At 37.8% G+C, this 16,958-nt stretch overlaps 1 protein-coding gene and 1 pseudogene across 2 annotated transcripts; both read left to right on the top strand.

Annotated features, from left to right (window-relative positions):
* Positions 1-2,734: 2,734 nt before the first annotated feature.
* LOC145589209 (DNA repair protein XRCC3 homolog) lies at positions 2,735-3,367 on the top strand. Its single transcript, XM_081645757.1, has one exon. The coding sequence runs from the start codon at positions 2,735-2,737 to the stop codon at positions 3,365-3,367; it is 633 nt and encodes a 210-aa protein (XP_081501883.1).
* A 9,533-nt stretch (positions 3,368-12,900) lies between these two features.
* Positions 12,901-16,178, top strand: LOC145588316 (transcription factor bHLH121-like; annotated as a pseudogene). The gene is made up of 5 exons (XR_014101579.1): positions 12,901-13,090; positions 13,958-14,090; positions 14,914-15,041; positions 15,126-15,605; positions 15,763-16,178. The product of XR_014101579.1 is annotated as a transcription factor bHLH121-like (transcript).
* The last annotated feature ends 780 nt before the right edge of the window (positions 16,179-16,958 follow it).

The raw sequence follows: 16,958 nt of genomic DNA, 5'->3' as shown, positions 1-16,958 counted from the left end.
TGCCAAATGGTTTTATTTTTTGTCCGCCAAAAATTTCGGAGTAAACTTCTTCCTATCCCCTTTCTTTTCTTATAAATAGGCATCAACTACTGGGCAAACCAAAAGACAAACGAGTTCACATAGTATTACAACACCAACCATGTCTTTGAACACATCCTCATCCGTAGGCCGTGGCAGCAATTTTGTTACTGGATCCGGCGACATCATTTGGGTGGCGGCAAAGCGTTGCAACTGTGGAGGTCAAGCTATTTCCGAATTTCGTGTCTCATTATCCGAGGCAAATCCTAGAAGACCATACTAAAAGTGTAGGTCTTGTTCTTTTTGGCAATGGGCTAGGGAGGAGGATATAATTAGGAGTTCCACCACCACCAATGGGTTACCACAGCTTTGGCAGAGGGTTGAAGAGTTTGAAAAAATTTTTGCAATAATTATGAAATTAGTAATAATATTGTTTGTGATTGATCTTGTAGTTCGTATTTGTACTTGAAATATAAGATGATGAGGCGAAATTGTTAAGAATCCCCAAAATGTTTTTTTTTGTCTAGTAAATTAATTTTATTTGTTGTCTCTTTATCATGTGTTAGTATGTGTGATTATATGAATCATTGTAAAACTATATCGGCAAACATTGTAAAACATACAAATACGTAGAACAACAATACAGACATACAAGACAACGATTCATAGTAATTCATAAACATATTTTAAAAACATCAACACTAAATTTAAAGATCCCCATAAGGCTTAAAGTTAAACATCCCAAAATGAACTCAGTTAAACATCCCAAAATGAACTTAAACTGACATAGTAAATAATAATTCAGCTCCATCATATTTTAAACATCCCAAAATGAACTTAAACTGACATATTTTAAAAACATCAACACTAAATTTAAACATCCCAATAACACTTCGATCCAAGACGTGCCGGTCCTACATAGACAAGTGATCGTTGTCCGAATGAACAGCTCCATCATCATTCCCCCCTCTATCTTCGTACCAGGTGGATGCGGGGTGTAGTCGATCAGGGCTATTGTAGTATTTCGCCCCTGGCTGCTAGCACACATTTGAATTTGAAAAGAGAAAAAGCATTAGTGAAAAACTATTATTAGACCTCCATCCAAAGAAGGTCAGAGGTTTACCTGAAAATCGACCCCCATCTGGTGGCCGTAACTAGCTTCACCTCTGTACGTGACCCAAGGATACACGTCCGACTTCTGCCAGATCAGTAGCACTCCGTAGTAGCCATTCACCAACCCAAACCCATCAGCCGAGTAAAGCCCCTGGAAAACGTCCTTCACATATCCGAGCATAGCTGCATCAGCTCTGGCCTCTGTCACCACCAATACTTCAGGTGAAAAAGCGTTGTACAGCTTGTTAAAAATGTCGGTGAAAGATGAACGGTGGACGTTCCGGGCATTCCACAAAATAAATGTAGCACCTCTTGGGAATGAAGGAGCCCCTGGAGTGTCTTCCGTTGCGCCTCCCACAGTGATTCGGTGGTAACGAATGCGTCGCAGCGATGTTACCCCACAGAACACATTTACACTAACTAACTTTATGCTTAGATTAACCTCCATTACATGAATTGCCGCAATTTTAGACCCTATGAATATGTGCTTATCCTTAAGAGGGATGGTGTAGATCGGTAGTTGGTCGGCCAGAACAATTGGTTGATGGTCGAAAATAGGGACCAAATCCTTCGGTATGAATGGAGCTTCGACCACATCAATGCTTTTCCGACATAGCCACTTAGCAAAAACCGGCACACCCTTGTGCATGTAACCTTCTAGGTCAGACAGAGTTGGATAGTAAGCAGCCCTAATGTCGAAATCATTAAGAACCATGATGTTGTCGGGGATGAAGGTTGTTGTTTCGTCGTCAAGGGAATCGATTAGTTGCTCACGGACGACTTTCATCGGTATCGGGTCCCCGCTAAGGAAGTAATCTTCCCCCGCGTAGTAGCTGAGTTCGTTGAACTCGAATTCGGGTTTGTTAGAGGTTAAGAAAGGGCTGAAATACATAAGGGGTTCATTTGGGTGAGGCTGCATAACGCGACCCCATACATTGCGGTAGCTGTTCAGACGAGTGGCCATCGGAAAAGGGGAATTTTGGGTTTGTGTTTGTCTGTGGTGGGAGATGAATTTGTCTGTGGTTGGAGATGAAGAGTTTTTGAGGGTAGTGTTTTGTCTATTAGTAAAACCAAAGGACAAGTGTATTGATTAAATGAACCTGAATTTAAATTTTTTGTCCAATTGAACAAGCAAACTAGTCCAATCTGACAATAAAACCAGTACTTGACATGACAATTCATGAGCCCAGTGCAATTGGTGCCAATATGTTGGAATACCAATAGGTCACTGCCATCATTAGTCAGTTCAGCTGGAAACATTTCAGGTCTAACTGACATCACTACACCATTTCCCTTGGCTCTAGGCAAGGGAGTGGTTCACAACTCATTTATAAGAGAACATAGTACATACTAGGAAGTACTTTTTTCAAGTACTTTATAGGTCTATATAAGAAATGAGAGGGGGGGGGGGAGGGGGAGTTTGAGCTTTTTCAAAGTTATTGCTAGTCTTTTCAAAATGAAACCAAAAATCAAAACAAAATGCGACATCATTGATTTTATTTTAGACGGTGGAATACAAACGGGAGAATTAACTGAAATATTTGGTGAGAGTGGTGTGGGGAAAACACAAATATGTTTGCAGCTGCTACTTACTTGCATGCTAATGCCTCCAGATGGTTTATACGGGTCATCGATTTACATTCAAGCTTGCCCGGTGTTTCCTTCTAAGAGATTATGTGCTCTTAGCGATGGTATATGCGGTTCGCTTGTTGGAGAAAATCCTTTGTCGTCGATCCTTGTTAAAAAAATTGATAACCCAGATGAAATCTTTCTGGTGTTGAACCAAGTTGAACAAATTGTGTTGCAGTCCCATGAAGGATGCCGGCACACGAGGCTCATAATTTTGGACTCCATTGCGCAGTTATTCAGGCATGCGCATGACAACACCACAAAAGGGTTCATGGAAAGAAGTCAAATATTACTCGCGGTCGCCAAAAAGATGAAACAAATAGCAAGTGATTACAACATTGCATTCGTTGTTGTTAACGAGGTGATCGATGTTTTGGAACATAATTCAGGAAGGATTAACACATTCACTTCTGGCCGGGAAGTGAAGGCATCACTCGGCGAGAAATGGAGTGAGCAAGTGTCAAATAAAATGTTCATCTCTAAGCAGTACAACCCCAGTTCTGAGTCATGGTACCGGGAATGGATGGTGGTTAAAAGTACAAACACCTCCCTACAAGGAAGGCGATGCCCTTTCCGCATCTCAACCGAGGGTCTTCAAATGATCTAAACATAACACCCTTCTATTCACTACTTTATAACGTAAAGGTAAAGTAAAGGTACCGTTTGTTTAGGATAAGCAAAGGTACCACTTAGGGAAGTAACGGTACCGTTTCGGATAAGCAAAGGTACCACTGAGGGTGAATTAAGTTTAACTGAATTGCGTTATGTCATTGTCGTGTAGGGTCTTAAACTAAAGGATACTACTAAGGTTAACCCAGGTACCGCTGAAGACAATTAAAGTTTCACTGCATTGCCTTATGAATCATTTCCTCAACTCGTGCGCCGAGGGTAAAGGCTAAAGGATACTATCTATTGTAGTAAAGGTACCATTTAGGTTAACCCAGGTACCATTTAGGGTAAAAATAGTAGCACAGTAATGCGTTATGTATCATTTAAGGCTTAATTCGGTTGTGTTGTATCTACTATACTTGTTATCCATATCCTTGTTATGTATTTGCTAAGGTATGTTGAGTACCAATAAGGAGCATTTAACATGAGGTACAAGGTTGGTTGGGTAAGTGAGTACCAGCTGTAACAATGAAAAGCTAAACTGAAAACTAATTTTTTTATGTCGTTGGGCTCAATGCACAGGTACAAAAAACCCAGTACATGTAAATGTTATAGCAAAGGTAGTTGGGTACAATCAATGCTCAAGTAGTACTAACTCTATATAATTACCAGATTAGAAGCCAAATAATTCATTTCACAAAGTACACCACAAACATATAGTTCTTCGTCCCTTAACAATGGCCAACAAAGGTATTACTCTCATCACAAGTTTTTATGTTTATATGCAGTCGTAGTCGTATAGTTTCTAACGTTAATGGTATACACATGGAAATGATTGTGACGGGACTACCATGTGTAGAAGTACTATTATTTTATCAATTGATAAAGTTGAGCTTATAGTTATAGGTAAAGGTGTTACAGTCGTACTACCATAGTTTGTTCTGCATTAGGTTAATAAACATGTACAGCAATACTAAATATTATGCCAGTGGACCTATGCTATTATGTTGTTTCAGTGGCTCTTATTAATCTATCAGTTTGTTCATTATGTTTATTTCAGTTTATACTTCCACATAAATTGTGTTTCAGTGTGACCATTTATTGTATTAGTTAATACATTTAAATTCATAGTCCCTCACTAATACTTGTTGCGGTATTATTGCCCTAGCTAATTCTCGTGAGGAACGTAAACGTAAGAAGTTGTTACGAAGGGTGGCCAAGATCAAGAAGACGGGGATACACGATCCAAAAGCTATGATTAGGGATATATACATGCCTAAGCATAGCCACCGTATGATGCTTTGTCATCAACTAGCAACGATTTCGAGGGGTGGCTTACAAGAACCCATCAAAGGTATTGATTTCCACCCAAATTACCCTTTTCTCACTCTTTTCAACGTTGGAAGGGCACGGTACTTTCGTAAGGAGGCTTTTTGTTTCATGTGGTACTTGGTGGATGTTGCTACCATCGCCATATGTTACAACTTGAGAACCTTGAGGAGATCTCTAGGTGAGTTTTATGGCTACCCACAATACCACAACTACCTCAAGCGTTTCTTTGAGTTTTTTTACGTATCTTGAGGATTGGTGGTTGGATGTGGATGAGGAAATTGGCAAGGGCAATGAATGGGGAATTGTCCTTGTTGGGAGGAGGTTCAGCACACCTAACGAAGAAGGAATCAAAGTGACATATAAATGGATTCGTTTCTCCAAAGAGGATCCGACAGATGCTATCACTAACAACCGGGCCGTTCGGGAGGCTTTCCGGCGCACAATGCTGACGGAGAATGGATTTGATGAGATGGCTAACTTATCTCTTGTTACTGCTCAAGCCTTCACCTACAATGACTACCCCCCGGAATATGTGACACGCATACAACATGCGGTCAATTTGTTTGAAACTAATGAAGGAAGTGACTCCGCTCAGGGACTTGGGTGGACATCGGAGTCGAGTTTCGAGTTCTGTTGATTGTTGCTGCTATTTCTGCCACGAATTGTTGAAGTCTCTAACAATTTAAAGGAGTTATGTAATAGTTGCCTCTAAGCAACCTCTAAGCACTTACCACTTAGTTATTTTGCCTCTATGTAAAATTACTATTATTTAGTGTATTAGACTAGACGCCCCTATAATTAGTTATGAAATATAATATTAATGTGTATTAATGTCTAGTAATGTCTATTTCAATCTAAGGACTTATGAAATATTTTCGCTTAATGTCTATTTCAATCTAAGGAGTTATGAAATATTTTCGCTCATTTCCTGCCCAAATTACTTGACATAAATATTAATATGACATGAATATTAATATGTGTTTGTCCTCACACTAACAAACATATCAACTATAGTTGTCAGCCCCAAAAACCCCTTAATTATCCACAAGCAAGGCATACAAGTCAACCCCTTCAACACCCCTTAAAAAGTCAATTACAGGCCCCATAAAACACAACCCATAAAATTCATAATCTTTTCCATAAACCTGAACAGACAAACCTATCCTGCTGTGTTTTGCGAAGAAGCTGCTCTTTTAGGCCAGACTCGTTCCTTTGGCAGAATTTCATCAAATTTGCCTCTAAGTTCATTGAAGCAGTTGTTTGCATCCTCCAAAAACAACGTCTTCTTCAAGTCCTTCTCCTGCACTCACATTTAACTGCAAATTATTCTCAGATTCTCCAAGTACCGTTTAGTGCAATAGAAAGACATGCATTTCAAACAACAGACATACCAGAGGGTAACTAGTATCTACACAATTACGAGCACAGTGTTTAATGCAACCAAGCATTAGCACACCGCAGGAGAAACTATACAACAATAGGAGTATGTGGTTAGTTTAGCATAACCAATTTCTTTATACGGACTCTAATTCATAACTTCACCATTTCAATAGAAGGCCTCTTAATCAATTATGAAAATATGCATTGTGGTGGGCATTAAACTTACGTATCTGTTTGCTTCACCATTCCCACCACAAGCTTGGGCCATTTCTCCAAAGTGCCCAACTCCCACAACGGATCTTTCACTTGAAAAAGTACATCAATTGCCTTCACCTGACATATTTGGTACTATTAAAAATTCTCCAAAAAATCCAAACCACACTGCAAACTGAATGACCAGAGCAAAGGTAATGGGGACTAACCAATTCTGAAACAAGATCCGAATGCTTTTCATATGGATCCGGATATAACAAGTCAATCATCCAGAATTGCTTCTTCACCAAATCCATGAACAGGCGCCACCAGTGTTCATCCCCCTTGTCTGAGGATCCATCCAGAACAGGGAAAAATACCTATTTCAGCCCATAACATTACATTAGATCATACACAAAATCTATCATCACCCCCACAACTTACATCTTCAACTATAAAAAAAAACATACTAGTCGTATTTCATCATTTGGGATAGTTAGCAAAGGCTTCCCATACTTCCTTGCAAGATTAGCATAATCCTTCTCCTTAGCCTTAATCATCATCTACACATAATAGAAAACTTGTAAATTATACTCCTCACAACCAGTAAATCAGTCATTTTACATCATACCATTTTCAGGCTACTATCAAAATACTATCAGGGAACAATCCTTTTACATCATACCAACATATTAGCACACGTGGGTGTTCGGATATAAAACTTACTGCATATGAAGGATCAATCAAAATCCGTTTCCACCTATTCAGATACTCAACTGCCCCCCAGTACTTTGTGTACAGCTTCGATGTCATTCTCACATATTGATGCCCAACACGGGCTCGACCACCAAGCACGCCATAACAATCCCTCTGGGTAGCATTCATTCCATCACACTCAATGATGGGCGACCCCTCCCTGCCATAACAAACATAAACAACACTACGCATTAGGTGCACTTTTCGAATTACATCCACACTTATTAAATACAATAAAGCAAAACATACTTACTGATTTTCATCCTTCAAATCCTTCCACCCCTTCACAAAGGTGACCAAACGCTTGTCATAAGCTGTTTCCCGCGTCATCGCCCTTCCGTCTACTTCCCCATTGCTCGAATGACACGATTCTTTCTCCTCTTCTCGGCACTTCTCTTTCGGAGCTTTCACCACTTTTGGAACCTTGTTACTGCTCCCACTAAGATGGGGCTGGCTCCCTTTACCAGTGCTAACCGTGTGCATATCATCATTATTCTTAGTCTGACCTGCCTTCGAAGCACCACTTCCTAATGCATTCCCAACAATCCCCTCCACTAGACTAACAAGCCTAGGAGTTAACAAAGCAAACACCTACACATGAACAAATACCAAAGGTTTAATTTTATATATAGCTCACTTCAAATTGATTAACATATATTTCTGTCCAGATTAACAAACCAAACATGACTGAATCAAAATTATAACAGCACATAATCAAGCAACAGCCTCAACTTTGCTACAAAATATATAATTTCATCGCCTAACACATCGCAACTCATAATACAGATGCAGATGCATGAAATCAACTCAAAAACTGGGAAGAGGACATTGCACAATATCACTATAAAAGTCATACATGGACAGACCATAAATTCCCAATTAACAGCGTACTTTTCCAGATTAAACATACATGCTCAAACTCAAATACTCTGATTAAATAACATTTCAGATTCTCATACAATCATATCACACCACATCCAAAATGTAAAGTAACTAACCTCATCCGCCATTGCAGTCACAGAGTTATTAATTGACTTATTAACAACTGTTGCTTGGGCCACCTCGACATGCCCTTCATCTCTTGGCACCATGGGATGCTCCTCCCCATACGCCACATCAAGAACCTGTTAGAACACAAAGTACCAAAATCAGTTCCCGTACAGGGGTAATTGAATAACTACAAATTACTGTCAACTCACCGGCAAATACCCAAACTCTTCATCCGATCTCCTATCTTCATCTACGACAGCTCTCAAATGCTCAGAATCCCAGACCTTCAACCTAGGGTAAACACCCCACCTATTTGGTACACGATGCAGATGATCCAAATAAAAATCTGCAATATTCAGACTAACATTAGCACACACTTTCAATAATTAATCAAAACAACAATTTACCAATAACTTAAGGTCAGCTTTACCATAAGAAACACAAAGCTCCCCCCACAGCCACCACGGAAACCATCTTTCTGAAACTTTTTCTGAAACCGGTCAGCAGAATCACGCACCCAGTCCATGGTGAACTTGCACCAATCATACTCTCCTGCTACACATGCAACTGCCAATGTTGGCACCAACGATGCAGCTAAGTTGGAACTGTTTGTTGTCGTGCAGACGATCATTCCAAGGGCTACAATTAAGAAAGCAACCATAAAGTCCTCTTCATCGACTTCACTCTCCAACTCCACCAGAGTACCATCTGCACGCTCGGGGCACATGGCTGCAGCAGCTAGATTCAGAGACACCGTTTCTCGCTTCTCACCAACACCATACTGTTCAAATACCCGCATAATCCTCTAGGTCTCCTCCTCATCATCTCCAACAACTAGAGGAACTTCCTTCGTTCCCATCGGAATACCTAAAATTGATCTCACTTGATTTGGCCCCAGAGGAAATATTGTACCATCACCAAATACCATTATCCCATCGCCAAAGACCCTGGTCATCAGCCAATAACAAAACTGCCTCGGTACATTCTTCATATCCAAATTCAGCAACCCCCCAAATCCCATACTTTCCACCAGCTCCCGTCTCTTACGATCAAACTTCTTCACCAAACAGCAAAACTTTTCTACTCTGCAGACAACATTGGGCTGCTGCAAAGACAAACCACATACATCAAAATACCTCCTCTAACCATAATTGTTAAATCTTTCTTCAGCAAAAACCCCTACATATATCTATATATCTATAAACCACCCATTCAAATTACATTATCATCAACAAATATAAAACAAGATACACCTATATGAAACACACTTTCATAAACCGTCCGACAACTACACATACCATATTTCAAAACAGGATGTTCACCAAAACTAACCTCATAAACATATACAACACCACATATAACACTACTCTACAACACATATAACGAACTGATCAAATTAAACTCCCATACCTTCCCAATGTTATCATAATGTGTCCGTAACACTACACCATCCGCAATTACTCTATGTCCTTCCGTTTTGATACCCTACAAAATTTAACATATACAAGTTACCCTATTTCAAACATTCACAGTTCTCAAATATCCAAAAATGGTCACCATTCACAGCTATATATATACCTTCTTACTCTTGCCTTTTCTCTTCTTACTCTTCCTCTTCATGTACTCCTTAATCATCAACTTCATAAACCCTCCAGAACTAGAATCTGAAGCCTCATTGCTAGAATGTTCAGTTTCCTCAACATCATCTTCTTCATCTTCATCAATTCTTCCCTTCCTTTTACCAGTCACCATTGCTTTCAACTGCCCTACAGGTCTCCGTACCTCCATTTTTAAAGGTCCCTGATTACCAAAGTAACCACACATTAAAATTTCATTAACTATTTTTACTCCACCATAACACACCACCATAACAAATAACAATAATAAAAAAAAACACTCACCCCCCACTTTGTACGATTCATCGATCGAACGATAGACTTCTTCTTCATGACTGGCCAACTGTCCCCACAGAATTAACATATGATCAGTTCAGAGCATACTATCAAGTTCAGAGCATACTATCAATTACCAAATTAACAAATTAGCTAATTACCACATAAGATGCTCAATTACATCATTTCATATATATACTAAACACAAAATGGGGACACAGGGGACGTATGCAACTCAACTCATTTCCACAACTCATAATTCATATTTTCCCTCTAAGAGGCATACTATCAAGATGCTCAATTACATCATTTCATATACACAATTCTAAATACAAAATGGGGACACAGGGGACGCATGCAACTCAACTCATTTCCACAACTCATAATTCATATTTTCCCTTTGCATCACAACTCATAAACAATTTACAATCTCTAAGTATCACAATGGATTAATAATTTTGCGTTCCCAACCAAAACACATTCAAATTTTGCATCTTTAAAGTATTAAGGCATAATAAGACAATCATAAATTCAAACCCTAACTTCAGGGAAAGATAATAACAGTTCTCTTCCTACATAAACCATTCACACAATCAAGGCATAATAACACAATAATAGGGCATAATAACACAATCATAAACCAATTTAATCGGATATATACTCCCATTTCTCCTCCTCTCTGCGCCACAAACAACCCCATTAACACCCATTTCTACAACTTTTTTACACCCACAGTAAACGCCCCAATTACGCTATTCAAACCCTATAACAAAATCAAACACCCCAATTACGATTTTTATACCCTCCCCTCTCCCCCAAAATACTAAATTCAAACCCTAACTTCAGGGATTTACAACTCAATTAACCCTAAATTCAATCCCAAACAAAATTCTACAAAACCCCTACCTTTAATAGCACAATACAATTTTAATTTTAAAAACTAAAAGATAGAATTACGTACCTGGAGGTTACAACTATGGAACAGAGGAGATACCTTCTTCGTCGTCGACTTCACAAATGGGGAACGACTTCACAACCTTCTTCGACACAGCGAAAATTCGAGGAGAGAGAATGAAAGAACGAAAATTTCGAAAGAGAGGAGAGAGAATGAAAGAATGAAAATTTCGAAAGACAGGAGAGAGAAACAAAGTTGCAGAAACAAAGTGGAAGTGAAAGGGACGTCTGCCTCGTAACGGGTTGCTTTACCTCGAAACGGAGAAAACACGTGGCCAGTTTCAAAAAACATATTAAAAGACGAATACACCCCTGCGAGACACGGATAAATGGCTCTCAACCCTTCGTTTGGAAAGCCTCGTTAATAAAGAAGTGTATGTTACTAAAGTAATGCCACATACGAATAGTTGTGGAGTATGTAGATTCCCATTGGGAAGGGGGTGAAATAAGTTAAATTTGAGGATGAAGAAAGTTGAGGAAGGTAAGATTGAAAAAATAAAGTCGGTCAATTGACAAAAGTCTAATATCATTTTAAACTTCTGTCCACGATATTGAAAATGGTGTTTTTTTAAATATGGGAAGATAGGAGTATCAGTGACGGAGCTACTAAGGGGCCTGGGTGGCACCGACCCCGCCATTATTTTATTTTTTAAAATTTTATTAAGTAAAAGATGTAAATTTATATGTTAAATACAATTTTAATGCAGTAAATAATATCAAATTAGCTTTACTATAGTGATAGTGCATTTAATTTGTGTTAAAAGTCTTGGGTTCAAGTCTTTATACAAGCATTTTATTTTTATTTTTTATTTAGTGCCCCTCCACCTTAAATATTCTACATCCGCCACTGGAGTATACTTAAATGTACTATTTCCACATGTTACAAACAACGAGAATACAATTTTGGATGATAATTTATTGTTTTTTCTAGCATAGTCATTACTTGCAAAAGATCATTAATGATAATAAATTAGTCTAGCCAATTTTGTTTTTAGCTTATTTTCCAAAACAAATTTGTGTTAGAGCAATCTAATAAAGTGTGATTAATGCAATTTTCAAAATGACTACATAATACCATGCATCAATTGGCAAAATACTTGCTTGTAAAGTGTATATTTGACTTGCAGAAAATTAGTACTCCGTACAAGACTTAGTTCATTTGAGATCCCATAAATTTTCATAATTATAAACGTTTTTCAAAATTAATGCTCTTTTAGGATCATCATTCTAATAAATACACATATGCTTTAAATAGTTTTCTTTATGCCCGAACAATCTGGGTTTTAAAGCATAGTAAACTAGGTTAGCACCCGTGCTGAAGCACGAGTCTCATAGTAATTTATCTTTGGATTTTTGTAAATTTTGTTTTCATATTTTTTTGAGTTCAAAATGTTCATAAGTTCACTTTAATTCACCTTAACTATGCTAATAACTCTTATAAAGACTCCAACAACCTAATATCAATATAAATTACCAAAATTATAGGTACCTATTTTAAATTAAGTACCAAAACAATAGCTATTACCTATTTAAAATTAATTAACATTTTGTTTCAAAAAAAAAAAAAGCATTTGAGCGGGGAATATTTTCATGAGATAACGCCGCGTATACAACTTTGAAAAAAAAGATGACATCATCAGTTGCTACTTTAGTATTAGTTATAGATTTATTCTACTTTGTAACAAGATACAATTGTGCAAATAAATCCGTAATCCATTATAGATTACTCAACAATTAACACAGACTCAAAACTCAAATTCTACCATTTTTTTGTCTAAGTGGAAAAAATTGATCAACTTGGAAAACATATTAATATATATACATTAATCGTTAAATCATTATAAACATAATTTTATAAGAATTAACACGAAATCAAAATGAATGCCCGTATAAGTTATAATTCCATACTTAACTTTAATCCAATACGAAGTATAATCGACCCAATTATCATCTTATCCATAAATACAATACCAGAATTTTATACTCCATACCCTACTCAAGTGACTTATGTGTCCCACATTGAAAGCATCCATAGGAAGAGCAAAAACAAAAGAAAGATTTATCTGGGGGTAACGGGCGGCCGATGGGAATTTCCGGATACGGAAATCCAATTCCCATTTGCCGATTCCACAAATTAGAGAGAGAAAGAATGATAGATCAATAAACTATGATCATTATTCTCTTTTACTCCATTCAACTACCGCTTCCTTGCGACTCATCTTCAGGTCAAATCTCTACCCTTTTCCTTTCTTCTTCTTCTTTTTTTCTCCGTTGTTCTGTTCTGTATCACGTCCTATATTTTGAGAACTTATATATGTGATTTGACAGTTCATGGTTTTACTTGAATTAGCAATGTGAAATTGTGTTCAAATCTAGTTTATGTTACCTTTAACTACAAAATCTGATGAATTAAAGATGGGATTTTGTTGTATTTGATAATTTGTTTGTTTAATTTTTCTGGGCAGTAGCATATTGTGTCAAATTCTTACTCTTTGTAGCTGAATAGGCATCTGGGTATGGTTGTTTCTTGTTGAGGACTGAAATTGGCGTGATGGGTTTTGATTTTAGGGTTAAGAAAGTTGCAGGAAACCTAACAAGCAGTTAATTCTTTTGCCATTAGAATGTTGCACTATGTTTGGGTACGAGGAATTGATTATAAAGAGTATTTCCAATTGCACTATCACCCCGTGTTATTAAGGGTCGAATTCGTTCCTCGTTTATTCTTAGGTTTTTTGATGATCAAGTGGGGGAGTCTCATGGAATAGGAAATGAAGGCACTAATTAATCTCGGTCTACTGGGATTATCTGTTACTCTGTGAGCCTCGTAATGCTTGTAAGTCAATAGGGAATGGAAATGGTACAATTCAAATTAAGTTTCATGAGGCGAAAGAATGCAGATTAGAGTTAAGTGAAGCATAGTGATGTATTTTGTTTTGTTTTGTACTGGGCAAAGGCATAGTTGCGTTTTGTATCATGATGAGTACTTGTTTTTGTAGAATTTTTTAAATAAAATGGTTTTTCTGATGTATAATGGTTTTATCACCTGCAGGTTCTGATCTAATTTGCCGGTGTTGTGCTGTGTTCCATTGCAGAGTTTGAATTAGCTTAGCTGTGATATGGACTCGGATGATCCTACTGCTGTTAGAAAACTTCAGAAGGCTGGCCGTGAAAAACAACGCAGGTGTAGGTTGAATGAGCAGTTCATTGAGTTGGGAACCACACTTGGTAAATCTATTGAAACCTTTTGCTTTAATGTTTCATTTTGCCTCTGTATCTACATGCTAAACTTGTTATAAGCTCATGGCACTCATTACTAGACCATTTGAAAATTGAGTGCTGCATTTAGGGGCATTCCCATAAAGTTCTTGTTTTCAGAGGGGAGAAACCCATTAATCTTTTTCATATATATATATATACATATACATAGGTTAGAATTATGTGATCTGAGAGGTGAAGCTATTTTCTGTTGTTCCATAGCATTCAACAGGGCACATTGCATCAATAGCTACTTCAGGTAAGACAGTTTCAAAATGTCAAATATAAATGAAAAGAACAACCTCTTTTGTCAGTTCTTTCTCTTTGGGAGAGGAGCTGTTGGTCGCATATTGAAGCTAGTGATCCTCGGTTTATAAAGTGTATCATTTCAGCTGCGTTAGGGAAATCCGTCAATGATGTTTAAGGACACTAGAAAGATAAAAACATGCAATGGGGCAGAATGAGGGGAAAGGGACTCTTGATTTGATGATTAGATGCCATGAGACAACGACACGTTGATTTTTGGAGGAGGAGGAGGAGGAGGATAAGTTGATGGATTGAGGCTGAAGCCTTGAGTAACTGATGTGACGATTTGAAGTGAAAATTGACTAATAGCTTGATATGATGTCTTGAGTCTAGAGCAGGGGTAATCTGTTTTCAATACAACAAATTTCTTATTTTCTGTTATGGTTTATAGATTGAACCTGGATTGCTCAGTATACAACTATACTTTGTGATATATTTGGATTTCTGTTGATAAGTATAACTGGTGAGTATTTATGGTCCAATGCAGATGCTGAAAGGCCAAAGAATGACAAAGCAACCATACTAACTGATACTATTCAGCTGCTCAAAGATTTGACCGCTGAAGTCGACAAACTTAAAGCCGAACATACTGCTTTGAGTGATGAATCTCGTGAGGTGGTGCTTTTTGCTCAACTAATTATAGTTTCTTGATAACAAGCATCTCTCATGAAAGCTCTCTGATCTCGTGCTCTCCTACAGTTGACGCAAGAGAAGAATGATCTTAGGGAAGAGAAGACAGCTTTAAAATCAGACATTGATAGACTTAGTTCACAATGTCAGCAGAGAGCTGGTCCTGCTTATCCATGGGTAGCTATGGATTCAGTTCTTCAACATCCACCTTCTTACCCATATCCCATGCCGATGCCCGTTCCTTCAGGTGCAGTCCCAATGCATCTATCTATGCAGCCATATCCATTCTTTGGCAATCCAAACCCTGGAATGTATGCCAACCCATGTTCTACTTTTATTCCATACATGGCCCCGAATCTTCCAGCTGAGCAGCCATCAACCCAAGATGTTTCTCCTCCCATGCAGCCAGGAAGTAGGACTCAAGTTTCAGCCGGACATGGCGTTGGAACTTCATCAGATAAGCATGATAGACAAGTCAACAAAAAGGATGACTCTAGTGATGTCCCAACAAACCTGGAGCTCAAAACGCCCGGATCGACTACAGATGAGGTCTCAACTTACACTTCCACACAATTTTCTCATGTCAATAATCGTTAAAGCGTTTGTTAAGAGATTGCCAACTAAATATAGGACACTTCAGATCCTAAATCTGACTCATATGCAACCTAATCAATTTCACTTTGTTTTTGTCGTTATTGCTGTGCAGAATACATCATCAGGGATTCGTAAGAAAAGGATTGCGGCAGAAGGGAGTTCTTTGAGTAGATGTTCATCTCATAGTGTACAGGATAGCTCATCAAGTAGCATAGTCGGTGGTGGCAAGGGTAATGATTGATGGGTTGGAGAATTTTGACTATTGCCTAAAGCTCTGACCTCTATACTCCTATAGGAAGTTCCTCTCACACTGCAATTTGTCCTCTCAGATCTCAGTCTGTCTAACAGCGTAACACACTGGCGTATTAGTGCGCTAAGATCATTTGATTATTGATTTACTAATTCACTTCTGGAGATGACTCATGCCATTACAAAGTATTATTGTACCAATTACACGAGTAATGTACACAAAACTTTGGTATGTGAGATTAATTGTTAAGTTATTGAATTTGTACGTGTTGCAGCTCAGATCAGAAGCTCTTCCTTTTCTGTTACTTGACTTCTGTACAATGTGTGTTAGCTATAAATGGAAAATTGGTGGTGTCTTGTATTAAAATACACTTTAACGTGAGAAGCTTGAATCATCTACCCAATTAACACAACTTTATTCGATATGAAAGTTTTATCAATTAATACGACTTTTATCCAACCCGACTCGAATTAATCCAAACCTCGTCCAAATAACATAATTTGCTCATCCCAATTTGACCTTTTACACTACAATAGATAAAACTAAATCCAAACCTGGTCCAAATAACATAATTTGCTCATCCCAATTTGACCTTTTACACTACAATAGATAAAACTATACGTGTCGGGCAGATAAAAAATAATGCACCAAACATCATGCGAAAAAACTGAAAAAATCCAAGCAGAATCCTTCATTCTTTCTCCTTTTCACTCATCACAACGACGACGTATGACGACGACCACACCAACCGCAAGTCACAGATAAGTTTTGGGCCACTCTAATACAAACCTACAAATATTCCCCCATCTATAGAATAACGCGTATACTCACTCTCCAAATTCCTCATTTTCACACTCCCTTTATTTTGGTTTATAATCGCAATACTTTTAATTTTACATCAGTTTTATATTAATCGTAACACTATTATATTTGAAAAGGACCCATTATTATTTTATAACTTCTCTCCTACTAATACTATTTTTATAAATATTTTATTATCTCTCTTTCTTACCAACCCTACAATAATTTATAGTAGTATTGTACAGAGTACTAACCAA

Source organism: Chenopodium album, chromosome 17, assembly GCF_948465745.1.
Source record: "Chenopodium album chromosome 17, dcCheAlbu1.1, whole genome shotgun sequence".
NCBI lineage: Eukaryota > Viridiplantae > Streptophyta > Magnoliopsida > Caryophyllales > Amaranthaceae > Chenopodium > Chenopodium album.
The sequence above is the reverse complement of the archived record's forward strand: the minus strand, read 5'-3'. Positions and strand labels throughout refer to the sequence as shown.

Excerpts from the sequence above, each read along its gene's own strand:
- LOC145589209 (XM_081645757.1), top strand. The coding sequence starts at position 2,735 with ATGCCTCCAGATGGTTTATACGGGTCATCGATTTACATTCAAGCTTGC.